Genomic DNA, 16,600 nt, shown 5'->3' on the forward strand with positions numbered 1-16,600 from the left:
GAGAGAGAGAGAGAGAGAGAGAGAGAGAGAGAGAGAGAGAGAGAGAGAGAGAGATCAGATAGAGAAAGAGGGGACGCTGTTGATCCATCAGTCCGCGGAGGAGTTATATTTTTATTTTCTACGGACCTCAGCTTCGTTAACAGGACTAAACAGGACTATTTTTTGCTGCCAAAAAAGGGGAGGACAAGACGTCCGACATATATTTTTTTCTTCTTTTCTGAAAAGCTTCCAAAATCCTCCTTTCATTTTTTCCCCCCTCTTAATTTCTTCACATCCCTCCCTCCTCCTCTTCTTCCTCTTCCTCTTCTTCCTCCTCCGGTGAAGAGGCCCGTGCTCTGCGGGGAGTCTCGCGGCGCCCCCCGCCCCTCAGGAGGGAGCTGTCCGGTGCTGAAGTTGCATTTCTCCTCCGCCGTGTGCTCGAGAGGACTAACGCGGGCAGACAGAGGACAGGCAGCCGGCCAGGCTGGAGCTCAGAGCCGGGAGAGAATAAAATAAACCTGGAATCAATCTGAAGACAGTCCCGAGTCACCACGCTGGCCAAGCCGTCGGACATCGGCTGTGTTTGCGAGTGTGTGTTGCTGTGTTTGTGAGCGCGCTTGTGTGTGTGTGTGTGTGTGTGTGTGTGTGTGTGTGTGTGTGTGTGTGTGTGTGTGTGTGTGTGTGTGTGTGTGTGTGTGTGTGTGTGTGTGCGTGTGTTTGTGTGTGTGTCGGCGTCTCACCACCATGCCAAGGTCTTTCCTGGTGAAAAAGGTGAAACTCGATGATTTCTCCACCGCGGCGGATCTGGAGAACGCCTACCGGCACAGGACAGACCTCAGCCTGCGGCTGCATGACAAAGGTAGGTCAGCCTGCCCACACAGCCCGGCACTAACAGGTGTCTCACAAACAAATCGATCCCACTGAGGAGGAGGAAGAGGAGGAGGAGGAGGAGGATGACGAGCTGCTTCTCACACAAGGCTGCATGTATGAAACGAGCAGGCAGATTTACCTGTTGTGGCCTGAAGGGATTCCCTTTCTGTGGATTGTTGCTGTATAAAATTCAACATGTGAACTCATAGTGCGTCAACAGCGAGCATGACCTGATTCAACTGTTGCTTTCCCCCCCTCCCTCACGTGGCATCGCCCAGTATAAATATCCTGCAAGATTTTCTTCCTCAATCCAGCTTTCTACACCCGAAACTTAGAAATTGGAGGCATACGAGTCTAAACTCGGATCACAAGGCAACTTAATATAATTATGACCTTCATCATAGATAATAGAAGCTTGAAACCAGTAATCAGACCCATCACACGAGGCTGTAAGAGCTGTGTGTGCACTTCAGAGGACTACAAGAGCGCAGACTGACGCTGAAACCGTCAATCTGGAGAACTAATACACTGAGCGTCTTGCCAGACTTTACTTACCGGATGAATCAGGCTTGATTTAAGGGGCTGTCTGAGGTGACTGAAGCGGAAAGGTCATTTGTGAAATCAGCTAAATCACGCGCGTCCCATGTTCCATCGATTGTCGCTCCTGTACTGGACGGGGACTTTCCCCTCTCCAAAGCATGATAAGTGGGGTTAAAAGACGTGGATTTCGCTGACTTTCACTTGGTTTTCTGAAGAGACTAATCTCAGTGGAAGTTAGGTGTGTTCATGTGGATGTGCTTTACCCCCCATACTTCTCAGATGTTGAAATATACGAACATGCATTGTTGCACTGTGATCTTTTTAAACTGTGCAATATCCAACAGAGCATGGGGCTGCAGCACGAATTCACGTGGACAAAAAACATGTGAAAACACATCCACACCCGTCCCCTGTAGTGTTTTTTCTTTCTTATTGCATATAAAATGAGCCGCACAAGTGCGATCATCTGTCTTTGCGCACCGATTCTTTCTGCGGCTCCTGTCCAGGTGCGCTTGTCCCATTTTTGCAGAGCTGGCAAAAATCTGGCATGATGGTTTCTCGTCTGGATTTTTTATTTTTCTAATGTATACAAACACGTTTTCTTTGTGCGAGGACACTGGCTGCCACATGGCTGCATTATTGCCCCATATATATATATATATATAAAAAAGAAGGTAAATGAAAACCATTTATATGCACAAATGCAGTTGCTATTCTCTTATCATTAGAGCCCACTTCAGGCATATTAATCCTGAAAAGACAGTATGAGTCATGGTGGTGTGTGTGGTCCTCTGAACAACCTGTAACTGCGTGCGTCACATTTTACAGGGAGAGAAGCCAGAGCCCTTCTTTCTTTCTTTCTTTCTTTCTTTCTTTCTTTCTTTCTTTCTTTCTTTCTTTCTTTCTTTCTTTCTTCTGCTGTATGGGTGAAGCCCGCTGCATTGCTTCCACCTCAGTGTCACTGACAGGCTGCTGCGCACCAACATGTGTATTCACTGCGCGGTCCACGCCTGCGATTCTCCGCACGTAAAGCGAGAGAGAGAGAGAGAGAGAAAAAAGGCTGTCAATGGTGTATTTATAATGTGGAGGTTAACAAGCCTTGCTCGGTCTGACACGCGATCTGCCGCCTCAGCAGCCTGTCCCGACCACCTTTTGTCTCCAGCACCCAACATGTGACGTTAACAGCTTCATGTGGCTCCATGCGCGCTGTTGCGCGCTGCAACACTCAGCGCGCCGCGTCACCGACAACTTTCTGCTTGGACTCACCGGCTTTTCTGGAATAATTGATGTCCCACCCGTGTACCGTGCGTGCAATGTGTTCAGATGCTGGAAGTTCTAAAGTGGCTGCAATGTAAACAGAGATGTGTGTGTGTCATATGGAGCTTGTTGCTTTTGCACTTCACTGATACACACAACAAAGAGCAGTTAGAGTATAAAAAAAGGGAATCATTCATTTTCTAGCCATATCTAACGCCTTAAAACACGCAATCATAATCACAAGCTTTTGTTTTGAAATTTCACGCTCATATTTTACAGCTCAAAAGTGAACAATGGCCCTAAAATATTTAAACGCACCAATCCTCTCCATTATGTGCTTTTTGAAATATTTGTGTATAGTGATAGGAGGTAATGAAAATATCACCTCTTAAGTTAGACAGACATTAGATATGAATGAAGTGTAGGCAAACATGTAATGTGATTACCTACCCAATGTTGCCAATTGGTCCTAAGTGATGCAAATCATAACTGTATTATTAAAAGGGAAATCAAACTTGTTCAAGGAGTGCATGTGAATGCATGCAATAAACACTATGTGATAATTGACAATGATACAAGTTCTCACTTTGCATCACTGGAGATACTTAGGATCTTGTTGAATAGCTCAGCAAACTGTGTTAAATAAGCAGATTATGATGGAAAAAATGGAACCAAACTAATATTAATGCTGGCTGCAGGAAAAGAGGAAATTTCACATCATCAAACCAAACCTTTTCTCTCACACTATCAACAGTTACTTAAGTTACCTGCACTCATCAGTAAATCTGAGCAGACTCATGTAGATTCACAAATCCTTTAGTCTGTGAATTCAATCTGAATGTCTATGTTTGTGCTTATTCTAAATGTCATAAACAGCATATACTTTTAAACTGCATTCATTCTATATTTTCCTCTTTATGCACACATGCCGAGGAAAACCTCATTGTATTCACAGTATCGTCTGTGTAGTTTTAGAAAGGGTTAGAATCATTGCATTGAGCTTGACTTCATCAACCATCTGATCTGTATGACAATACTGAAGAAAAAAAAAAAAATAGCTGCCTTCACTGCACTGACTGAGCTGGTGCAGCAGGCCTGCTGTCACAGTGCCATCGACCTGCACTGCACTGCACTGCACTGGATCTGTCCGTGGTGCTGATGCTCATTTTCACACGCTAAATCAGCTTTCTCGAGTTAAGGGTCGGCCTGCGCGCATTCATCTTCTGCAGGAAGAAGTGTTTAAACTGCAGCCTTTGAGGACTGAGCAGAAATATATATTGCTGAATTATCTTTGGAGTGGCGCTGCAGACTGACCACAGGTGTGTAACGGGGAGACAGATGCTCAGATTTTCACATCTGTTCTGAACTTGTTAAAAACAGCTACAGTGCTGTCTCACTGGCTGAGAGTCGATCCCACGTGTTGCCGAGTATACAGGGGAACTTATAGGAATACGTTTGCTGCAGTATTCCTACAGTACAGACACTGAAGGACAGCAGCTGTCACTGTGGTGTGTGTTTTTCCATACCTGATAAGTAGTAGCTCATTAAAACGAGCGCCAGCGAATTTCGACTGAGATGAAAAACCTGACACCTGTTACAAAGCTTCTAAATACAAGATAGTGCATATAACCACAGATGATCTCGTGGTTTCGATGCTTTAGTAGTCCATGTAAATTAGTTTGCCTAGGATTAGATCTTACTGGAGCCTTATGTTTCACCTTCTTTGTTGCCATCTGTGGTTTTATGTTCCTTCAGTTTTAAAGAAAGAAAACAATTTGTTTGCCTAACACATACAGTGCAGCACCGCCTGTCACTTAGTGGAGGGCTTAACGTTGTTTATACACAAAACAATACGGTAGCAAGCTGAACATAAGTCGCTGGTTGAATGAATTAGATATCTGTAATATTTATGTCAGCCGATTGTCGCCTCGTGTGTATTATGCACAAAACTGAATGCACTCAAGTGCAATGCTGATGCAGACAAAACACCATGCAGCTGTGAAAGCCCAGCTGTAGCGCAGCACCAGATAGTTGATTGTTTCAGTCAATAAGTACTTTCAACGCCACTCATTCGTTCCGATTATTGCTGGTCAACACTGCATCGCTTTACAAAAATGAGCTGCTTCTCATTTCTGTGGCTAATGATGGTAATTCAAACTTATGTGCTTCTCGTCCGTTTCTCTTTGTCCTCTTGAACAAACCTGTGCAGTAATGAATGCGCATCACATTTCCTGAGGTATATGAACCATGGATCTTCCTCCGATGGGAGGGAGTTTTTGCTACTATGCTGCATGATAGTGTTAATCCACTAGCTTTATGTTCCTGACTACCTATCAACTTATCCGCTTCTGTTCATCTCTGATTCCCTGGGCTGAAAAAAAAAATACACTTCTAACAGCTCCTTCTTCAGTTTTTCAAGCTAATGCTGATCCTATCTTTTCTTTTCTCTTTCGTCAGCTGCTTACATCAGTGACTACATCAGCCCGGTGGTGTACGATGGCGAGAGTGACAGTGGCATCAAGGTGCCCTCACCAGATCCCCTCTACGATGGCATCCACAGCGACTACGGAGCTCCTGACTCCGAGTCTCCCGACAGCCCCAGCTCGGAGATCACGGACGGCTACATCAACGGGGACGCAGCAGTGAGCGAGGGTTACACAGTTGACGCCTTCTTCATCACAGACGGCCGCTCGAGGAGGAAATCTCTGGGCAGCCCCAGGACCATCCAGAGGCACACCTGCAACGAGTGCGGCAAAACCTACGCCACGTCTTCCAACCTGAGCCGGCACAAACAGACACACCGGTCGCTGGACAGCAAGCTGGCAAAGAAATGTCCCACCTGCGGGAAGGTGTACGTGTCCATGCCCGCCATGGCCATGCACCTGCTCACCCACGACCTCAAGCACAAGTGTGACGTGTGCGGGAAGGCGTTCAGTCGGCCCTGGCTTTTACAGGGTCACATGCGCTCGCACACGGGGGAGAAACCGTTTGGGTGCGCTCACTGTGGGAAAGCCTTCGCTGACCGCTCGAACCTGCGCGCTCACATGCAGACCCACTCGGCCTTCAAGCACTTCAAGTGTAAACGCTGCAACAAGACCTTCGCGCTCAAAAGTTACCTGAACAAGCACTACGAGTCTGCCTGCTTCAAAGGCCCTTTCTCTCCGCTCAGCCCTCTCGATGCATGACCCCCCGCTGAGATGAAACAACAGATGAAACTGCAGACATAAATTACCATTATCCCTACAACCTGAACTGCAGACACAAACAATATATTTTTGGTCAGAGAATGACCTTGCTTTCCCTCCTCACCCTTTCTCACTCCCCGCCTCCCTCCTTCGACCTCGCCTCCCTCGGAGCCTATTCGTGACGATGAATATGATGAAGATAGCACAATTTTTCTCCTTGAGATTTGCCCACTTAAGGATTTAACTGATCGACGCATGCACTTCCTCAAAAACTGTTCACCTCCTCTTCCTCTGTCCGTTCAGGACAGAGACGTTATTACTAACTTGGCTTCCTCCTGGCATCTAGATACTCTATGACGTCGCGCTATTAAGGACTTTGATGATGAAGATGACCACAAAGACAATAGTAAGCCTATAGCTCCTAGTTTCTTTCCTGCACTGACATGCAGTGAAATCTTTTTTCATTCTGATTTTGGTTATTGGGGGAATAATAGTAGTAATAATAATAGTAGTAATAATGATAATAATAATAATAATGCTCTGCTGCACCAAGTGACCATATTCTCTCCACTACTGAGGTAAAACAGTATTTATTTATTTATTTATTTATTTATTGTTTTTTCTCCCTTTTAAAAAATGTGTTATATGTTTTTACTTAAGCGTTTGTTGCACTTTAATTTATTATAATTTTTTTTTAATGTATGTAGGATATTTGCCAACCTCTTTTTACCACTACAGGCCAAAGCATATGTCACTTTTTTTGAGTAATATTCTTTTCTTATTACGTTGTTTATCTTTTTTTTTTTTAAATGATTATTAACGTTATTGCATGCAAAAAAACAATAATAATATGAATAATGAAACCTATGCCAACATCATAAAAAGCTTATGATTTTTGCCAAAATCCTATAGATAAAACCTGAGGGCAATATTTTTTCTCTTGGAGCCTCCATAGGACTCTTTAAAAGCAATAATCACCTAATGCATGGTATTTTATGATGAAGTTATGAAGTATTACCTACTACTGTATAGCAGTTTAAAAATCAGGTATGTTTTACTTCACCTATAGTCATAAACAGAAAAATACTAATATTACAGACATCAGGGAACATGCCAATGTAGTGTTAGAGTGACAAAAAGAAAAGTCCTGTCTTTCCTCTCTTGTTATGCACTGCCTGCCTCTTAGTGAGTAGAACTAACGTAGGATGTAGACTAGAGAGGCTGGGATCAGCTGCCTGCTGGGTGTGAGGCCTATTGCAGGATAACTAGCGACGGATCTGTGCTGGATCAAATCCGGCGGATAAATAAACCTGTTATTAAGAACCAGAAGAGGCCTCACTTTGGATTAAGCCTTTCAGAATTGTACTCAGACTGGATCATTGTCCATTTACTAAAACTCAGTGGTTTATTTGAAGCAAACAAGATGTAAAAGTCTTCCTCAAAAGTGTTTAAGATATATTTTCTACGTCATGCAGTCGACTATTGGAACAACAGAAACCTTTAAATGGCCCTGAGACACCCCCTCCTACATTTATTCTGATTTGAATGAACGGGGTAAACCAGCCATACATTGGACATCTTTGCAATCAGATGAGTGCAACCCTAAAAAAGAGAGGTCGCATACACAAGTTATTCTTGACCCACAGTGCACTTCCAACAGAAAAACCAAGGGGTAGTTTGATGCATTGTTGAAGCAGTACCGAGGTCAGCTTTAACTGCAATCCATTATTCAACTACCCTTATGGTGCACTTCCAAACCATAAAGCATGCATTCCTGAGCCACAGAAACAGCATGCACTTTCGCTGTAGGGTCTGATTGCAGCTTAACTGTTACAGCCTCACGCTGTAGGTATGTAAAAGCGAGTCCTGATTATTCTGCAGTAGGTCCCATTCATCCACACGAGGCCAACCATAGGCTCACTCTAAAGAGTGATATACCTTCAGACAGGCTAACTCTAATCAACCCAGACCCCATAGATGATTTAACCTTCAATCTCGGTGGTCAATACCGGTGACGCTGAACCCAGTTCTCTGCAGCTCAGAAAACCTTTTTCTACAGATTCATGGAGCTTCCCAGGAGACAGACTGACAGCACGCAGACTTACACTAAATCTAAGTGCTTATTTATGTTTTTCTGTCATGCCAAGACGTATGTCCACATCGTAACACAGTGTAGAAACACATGTCCACACATGCGAGCACAGGGTGCCTGCCGATGAGCCATTTCTGAGCAGACACAATCTGCACCTTGAGCCAAGCCATTACAACGGAAAAAGAAATAAAGGTTTAATATTCAGATGTGAATCTTTGACAAAGGAAATTTTGATAATTGCAGTGCTTCCTCAGGCATGAGATTACTCAATTAGAGATGGGGCTGACTGATATCCAACACTACTTTGTAGTTCTGAGGACAAAAGGACAGCACAGTTTATGTGGCCTTTCTAACTTAAAGTAAATCACATCGTAGTGAGAAGTTCTGGATCAGTTTGTTTTGCTGCACCATAAGATGATACCATCTTTATGTCTGTTACAAAGAAGCTTTTTATGGTCGGGAAAAAATAAAATGTAGCTCAGAAGTCCTTGACAAGAAAGCATTTTGTTGTGAGTGAGGAAATCAGTATGTGAGTCAGCAAATTGCAGGTCTTATCTTCATCCTTGATGTATGAACCAGATTTGGGCTGCGAGTGCTTCAATTGTATCAGACGATTAGTCATAGAGCTTCAACTTGTTAGGGCTTACATCTTTCTGTTTGTCTTTTTTTATTTTTTATTAATATCTGTGACTGTAAACCTTTGGCCAAAACCCAAGCTTTACATCAAAAAAGTAGGTAAAACATCAAATTAAGTGTTTAACCACATACTGCACACAAAGTTACACAACTGCACACATATTTGTATGTGTGTGTAGAGATTGTTTATGCAAAAAGATCAAAGGTATTACCTTCATAATTCGTAGTGTGTCGTCAAGGTATTGATCTCTTGTGGAGGTATAAATAGCGATCAGAAGCAACACAGTCACTTCTAGAGACTTGCTTCCGCGTGCTGCGAAGCCTCGAACTCTTGTTTACCTATCAGAAATTGTACGATTAATGTATTAAACCTTTAACTGCAACTTTCTACTGCAGTCTGAGCATCTTAGGGGCGTTTGGCGAAATATGCCGTTTGGCTGTTGAAGTGGTTTTTGAAGCAGAGCGGATTAGTGGCGAGTCTGTTTGTCTGCGTCTGTCTCTGGGCGAGCTCCACGTCTGGCCTCTTTAAGCACTTCCATTCTAAGTCATCTCCACCTTAAAGAAAGTAGCACAATGAAACTAACTAGAATTCAGGTAGAGAATAATTAAAAACCTTGTACTAGCTTGACCTCTCTTCTTTTTTGTATTTCCAAGTTAAAGAATGATGATAACCTTAAAAAAAAAAAAGAAAAAAGAAAGAAAAAAAAATCATTTATTGCAAGGATGGGTTTGTTAAGAATCCTTTGGATTGAGACATTTTTACTGCTGTATAGCGATATCTGACACACCTTATCTCGGGCGGTTCGGCTCTCTGTTGCAGAGTGACGATCTCCTGGGTTTTTTTGAGCCAGTATTCAGACAATGTAAGCACAATGAACACAAAGCATTTTGTGGCACTTCATAATAAAGAATAATCTTAACCAAGGTAATTTGCTGCAGTTGTGTGTGTGTTGCCTAAAGAAACGGGTCTTCTTTTGCCTATCTCATATTTCTGCTGTTTGAGATCATATATGTGGCTTTAGGGTCGACACAGTAACTTCTGTTGCACCTTGTATTCTGCCTGTTCTTCCATTTTGTCTTGAAACATATTTTTTTCAATATGTTGTTGTCTGACCAAAGCAAGCGCCACTCAGTACAATACAGTAACACGGAGTGTCACTGTAGATGGATATCACTTGACAAACCGTTATACGTCTATTCATGTTATTTTAATTTCAAGGACACGACACAGAAAATAGGAACAGTAAAGCGACGCTAAACTTATTGGTGAGCAGTGTTTTTACACACTTTAGACTCTTTTGACCTCATCATTTCACTTCTACTTAAGCAGCTTTAAAGCCAATTTATGCCTGGATGATGAATTTACCTTTTAAGTTAAAGTACTCAGCTCATTTACATAGAATAGCACTTGTTCTGAACCGCAGCCCAAACTTCATATTGGTTCGGTCAACACTGTGTGTTTGAAGAGGGACTGAACAAGCATTAGTGCCCGTTCGCATTGTTTACGTTGGACGTGCTTGGATGATATTAGTACGTTAAACGGCGGTTAAGAGGGGTGACGTTTAAAGCCTCTGAAAGCTTCGTCTTGAGTTAGTCTCCCTCTGTAGCCACAATTAGGAATCAATCCAAGCTCAGGTTAAAACTAACATCTGAGGTGTTTGGCTTTCGGCTGAGTATATTAGCCTTATCAAGAAGGAAAAGCTCACTGTCTTTAATGTTATTACAGCTTCAACAGCTTGAAGGGGGGACAAGTTAATCATCCTGTGTTTCAAACAGCATTTATAACAATTACATCACATTGCATTTAATCTATGATACTGTAAATGAGAAGATTCTCATCTCACTTCACTGCCTCCAGTGGGCGTTTTCATGAGACAATTGCACCTGGAGCCATTTCACAATATGTGTTAATATCTAACAAAGCCAAATCCTGAACAATTGAGAAGAGTGATTCTTCATATTCGTTTTTATAGGCACCTCGTTGAAGAATTGAGAGTTCTCCCCTTGATTTTGAGGGAAACACAACTCCACAGTAAACTAAATGTGCAAAGAGAAAACCCACAGACAGCAGAATATCAAGCGAGAGCTTCGAAGGTTACAAGAATTTGACAAACATTTGTGAATTTTTTTTAAATTTATTAATAGTATAATGTTGTATATTTACTGTTTTGTTTCTTGTTGTTTCCTCAGCAATGTTTTGTTATCATTAATGTTGTATATAGTACTGTGCAGAGGTCTGAAAGAAATGTCATGATAGCATGCAGATTACATATTGGTTTGCTGGTTTTGGTTCCCGAGTTAATCTGCAGCCGAGTGTGACGATCCCGTTCAAACTGCCAGTGTCAGTCATTAGAATTGGGAATACTGGAAGTAATAGTAGAGCCCAGATGAAATCCTGATCTTGACATAAGGGAGTGGTCTCACATGAAGAATCTAAAACCACAAAAGATCTGTGCATATTTCTGAACGCTGACTTAAACAACCCTCAAAAACTAAATGTGCTCACACTCAATACCGATTCCTCTTCGGTTCGTTTACACTGCATCGCTTTGAGTGACATTCAAATAAACTAAAAACTTTTGACCTTTGCAGAGGAAAAGCCTGAGATCAGACAGGATGCTCTTCATTCCCGAGTGAAGTAATAGTTCAGCCTCGCTGGTGGCGAGCACAGATCATCCAAATCTATTGTTGCTATGCCAACACCTGTTGTATCACAAAGCAATAAACTATCTGCAGTATCTGTAATAGCAAACAGCTGAGAAGCCTGTACAGAGACGCGGGTAGTATCCTGCAGCTTTATGAAATACGGCATATTTGCCAATCTTAAACAGAATATTGGTTTCACAGCTGACAGAAAAGTGACTGCCCACGCCGCTGAATCACCGTCTCCTTCTCCGTCTTCTAACTTCTCCATTTGTCATCATTCTGTTTTCCTCTCTCACGTCTTTACTCCTTTTCACGTCTTTTCTTTCCCCTCTCTCTTGCATCCCTTCTCTTTCCTCTCAGCCTCCTGCCCTCCTTCCTTCTCTCTTTCCTCCCTCTGCTCACTCTCCTCCACCCATTTCTTCCTCCAACCACCTCCCCGCTCTCTCTCTCTCTATCTCTCTCTCTCTCTCTCTCTCCTGTCGAGTCAAACCAGGCCATCAGGCCTTTGAGGACCTGAAAGTCATTTAACTCCTGGTAGATAATACGTCTTAGAATATAGCTCCTCTCAGATAATAAGCTTTATCACTTGATTGCTCTGCACGCTCCCTACTGTCTTTAGATTCATGTCCAGGGACCTACTGGGGCGAATCACACTATTTCCTTCCTGGCAAGTCAAATTAACACACACATACACACACACACACAGTGTGTGTGTGTATGTGTGTGTGTGTGTGTGTGTGTGTGTGTGCTGCTATTGCAGAAGTGCTGAGAGTGCAAAATAAAATCAAAAGGTTAGTTGTTATACATGTCCGATTGGGAGGAAGAGTTAAGGTTCATGTTCCCTGATTGTGACATTAACTTCTTTATTCGACCTCATAATCCCAATCGACTTTGATAAATCCAGATGAACCCTGTCCTCTGCTCCCTACACTCTTTTAGTTTGACTCCTTCCTCGCTTACCTCTGCTCCACGCGCCCTCTGCACCCCCATGTCTTCTCTATTATCCCTTTCCTGAATGCGCTGAGTTCATAATTTTGTTTGATCATCATTCTGTTACCACATAATGCCAGAGGTGAGATGGAAGATAGTATATATATATATATATATATTTTTTTTTTTACTATGCTTAGATAGTTGTTTTTTCACTTTGAGAACTTAACCATATATATCTGAAGTTTACACTCTTGGACTCCATAAAACTGGCTTGTTACTTGTTTGAACCTCTTTGGATGAAAAGTGAATGTAAGAGACGTAACGCAGACACGGAAAGTTAACTATGAGTGAGAGAGAAGCTATCAGTTCCAGTGAATGTACAGTCCGTTTAAAAGGAACAGCAGTTTACAGCTTGTAACTTTTTTCCATTAGATTTTGCTATTTTATGTTTCACTTAGGACATTTAACATTATATTTTAGAATTATGGCCATAGCGAGCCACTTACAGATCAGCCAGGCCACTTCTCCATGTAGAAAATAAGACGTTAAATTATGATCTGAGTTAAGTTGATGAATCCATGCAGAACAACATAGTTTTACAACCAATAGTTCTATTGTGTTTGTGTGCATCTCAGGACCAGAAATTCTTTACTTTTACTACAAAAAGAGTTTACTCAGTAATTCCACTTTCAGTTGCTTATTAGACAGTTATCTGTGCTTCTGCCTGATTAAAACACGTCTACATACTTTAGTTTTCAGATGCTAAACAAGGCTAAAAAATGACCCGAAAACCCTTAAATGATAAATGATAGTTACTCTTTGTACCCTGTAAAGGAAACTGCAATTCAAAATGTCTTTTACGGCACTTTAAGTTGAAGACTTTGGCTGCGGGTTTTATTTTGTTTCACAGAAATAAAAAGCTGCATGGGAATATTTTTCTGTACAAATTGAGCAGAAAAGATCCAGATGATTCTCTCAAAACGTGAAAAGCTCAGGAGAAGTTAAAAGAACAGTGAGGCAACTAAGTGTGCTGCCTCAGCAAAACATTGTTTTATAGGTTTTTTTGCTGACTTGCGCAGGCGTACAAAGAAACATAATAGTATGTAATTGAGGGCAAAGCAAACACACACAGAGTTTAATAAGTTACCCAATCCAGTAAATCATTGTTAAAGAGAGGGGAAACTCTAAAACTAAAAGAAAAAGGTCTTTCCCAGACATCATTTTTCTTCGCTCAGCAGGGTCACATCAGGTATCAGAGGGCAAGGGCGTTTAATAAGAGGAGAGGAAGTGATACCTCAGTTTTTGTGTGCGATCAGCTGTGGGAAATGTTTTGCAGGTTGAGAAAGCAGAAATTTAATGAGCACATCACTCATCCCTCCCCTTCCCTTATCTCTCGTTGTGTCTCCTCTCATTCATGTCACTCCCCGTATACCCAGCCGCTGTTATATTAGGCAGAGCAGTAATAAGTTCAGCTTCCTCTGGGTTCTGTGATGTCATCTGTTGAAACCGGCATCATTATGAGCTTTATGAACTACGCAGTGCCACGCTGTGCTGGGACAACACGTGCTAATTTAGACGCCGCTTTGAGCGAGGAGAAAAAGTCTAAAGTCCCCTCTACTCAGAAGTGTGTCTTTCGTCACGTTTCTGAAGTTTAATGTTGGCAGGAAAATGTACGAGTTTCAAATAAGGAGGATTTCACATTTATCTGTTTGGTGGTTTCAGTGTTTTTTTGGTAAATATCAAATTTGAAAAATCGAAGCATTTGTGATATAGAAACACAGGACACAGAAAGATTTAATTTGTTGCTCTGTCCTGTGTAAATCCACAGTGTATATTAATATTGTGAGGTTTGAAAAGAAAAAAAAAAAGACGTTCCTCATAGTTAATCTTCAAAATCACAATCTGTATCACTGATTTTCAAATGTCACGACTGTGAAACTTCTTTAGTAAGACTGAATCCACGTTTAAAGAGAACTTTAAAATCTGAGTGAGCCAAATGAAAGGGAAGTTCATTTGTGTAGCACCGACCATAAACGAGGCCATTCAAAGTGCTTCACAAACGCAAAGAAATACAATCCAATTGTTAAATTACAGAAATAAAACAAGGTAAAGAGAAAATAAAAGTGCATTTAAAAGAGAAGACGCAATTAAAACAGGAGGATAGTTAAGATCTTTAAGTGAAGCTAATAAAAATGCAATTAGAAAAGTGAAAAATTACAACAATTACAAGAAGTAACATACAGTATTAAAATCATAAGAATGGTGCCGCGAGCGATAATGTTTTCAGCCCTGATTTAAATAAACCAAAAGTAGCAGATCTCAGGTGTTTGGTAAGTTTGTTCCACAAGTAAGGAGTGTTTAAACTTGGATGCTGCTTCGCTTTTTTGGGGTTTTGGTTCTGAGAACACACAGTAGAATTATATTAGAATCTTATTTGTGTGAGCTCAGAATTCAGAAGCTGAACTTTGCACATAAATGAGGAAAATAATAATAATAATATCAAAAGTTTTAACTAAAGCACAAACTGTGGCTTATAAACATGTGGGAGGATGAAACCTTCCTGTAGAGATCGTGGACCGTGACTCCCAAACTCTCACTCATGTTTTATCACAACCAGTATGCTTAAAGGGGTCATCTGCAAAAATTCACCTTCTAATGGTTTTCCAATGATAATATGCGCCTACATATCTGGAATGACGCCCCAGAAGTGACGAAAGTCTCTCATCTCTCTGCCTGGCTTGTTTCAGTGTTTTAAAAAAATGTGTTGCTCCAACAAGCCAATCAGAAATTGAACCCTATATAGTGTCATCGGGGGTTTAGCCAATCCCAATCAAGGTAGACCCACCCACAATTAGGCAGCTCTGCTCTGGCACATGGCACCACAAGAGGAAGTACTTCCTCCTCTTCACAAGATAGGCATGAGCCAGTCCAGGTCACACAGACACAGCAGATTATGAATGCAGCTCATATATTGTAATATTTAAATGAAGGAAAATCAAAGAAAAGCTGGATTTTCCGGCAATGAACTTAGGATTCAAAGTTTTTGGACCAACGAGACCCGTGTGAAATTGTTGAAAAGCCGTATAATATGACCCCTTTAGATTTTGTTCCATCAAACACAATATATAGTCTCCAAAAACTAATACAATCATAAAAATGGGCAATATCGCACAATCGTGATTCAATCCCATGCATAACTAACCAACACACACCCCACACCCACTCCAGACGAGCACGATGTTGAGATGTTGAGAGCAAAGCGGTGTAGGACAGGGCTGTGAATGTTCTCACCACATCGCGGGCTATTTGTAGAAATGGCAGCTGCCATCAGAAGCATCAACAGGCTGAAGACAAGTGCTGTTCACAACTCGGGTAGGTAGAGGTGTGGAATCAAGTGGAGCTGTGCTGAGCTACAGCCGCGGAGAGATGCTGGGCTTTCATGAGCCAGTCTTCATCTTATGTTCTGAATGTAATATCACAGGGTAATTAATAAGCTCATGCGTGGTGTAAATACAAATCTATCACATCGGAAGGTATTGATGTCTACTTCAGCTCTTGTTTTAATTAATCTACGTGTCTTTTCCTCACGCACAGAAACTTTTAAGCTTCCCAGACAGAAAACCCGACGTGCCGTTGTATTGCAGTCATCGTCTTCAGCCAATGCGGGTTGGAAATAGCGAAGCAGCTGCGGAGAAACGTAACGCTGAAAGAGCCTCCATCTCTGAATAAAACACACTGAAAAGAAAAACCACGCACATCTCACCTTAAAAATAGCAGCCACATATCTCGCTCGTATGGCAACAGGCCCCACATAGTATATATCTGTTAACTGTCTTTTACTCAGTAACAGGTTGGTTCTGTGATGGCTGCTGACAAGATGAAGGCAGTGAAATATGCCATTGAGATGTGCAAGAGTGCACGGTTCTCTAATTGGATGTGCACAAATGTGTGTAGTTGGTGCGTGTTCATCATATTTTGGCTAAAGGCGATGTGGCTCACCTATTGCTGAAGATTTACTGCCTCGACAATAAGACGTGAGCGCTTTAAGAGACGAGACGCTGCAGGGCCCAAACAAAAAAAAAAATAAAAAAATAAAAAAATAACCAAATAAATTACTGGGCTGGAAAACAAACTCACAAAATTGGTCGAAAGGGCGTCACAGAAATGATTTCATCACTCTCTGATGAGCTATTTTGGTGGCAGTCATGCAGACAAAATAGGATGGAACAAAAACAAACAACAAATCCGAAGTTAGACAAAAGGTCCGTACGCGCTCGTCATAACTTATGTTGCTCTGTGGCTCCTAATTTGAAACTTGTGTGGCGCACTGCAGGCAACAGATCTGATGCGTCAGCAGCGGCGGCGCCGCTCACGCTTACAGTGACAGGAGATGTTGATGCACTTTATTTATTGTTTAGTGGCCTGTTGTAAAATTCCCTTCACTCAGTTCCCGATAACTATA

General features: G+C 41.9%; 1 protein-coding gene across 1 annotated transcript; it reads left to right on the forward strand.

Annotated features, from left to right (window-relative positions):
* Nucleotides 1–723: 723 nt before the first annotated feature.
* LOC308114017 (transcriptional repressor scratch 1-like) lies at nucleotides 724–5,831 on the forward strand (the record flags this gene model as incomplete). Its single annotated transcript, XM_080470638.1, has 2 exons — nucleotides 724–838; nucleotides 5,104–5,831. 2 exons carry the CDS (start codon nucleotides 724–726, stop codon nucleotides 5,829–5,831), a joined length of 843 nt encoding a protein of 280 aa, XP_080326764.1.
* Nucleotides 5,832–16,600: the final 10,769 nt, after the last annotated feature.

The sequence above is a fragment of the Lipophrys pholis genome (assembly GCF_963383615.2).
Source record: "Lipophrys pholis genome assembly, chromosome: 9".
Classification (NCBI taxonomy): Eukaryota; Metazoa; Chordata; class Actinopteri; order Blenniiformes; family Blenniidae; genus Lipophrys; species Lipophrys pholis.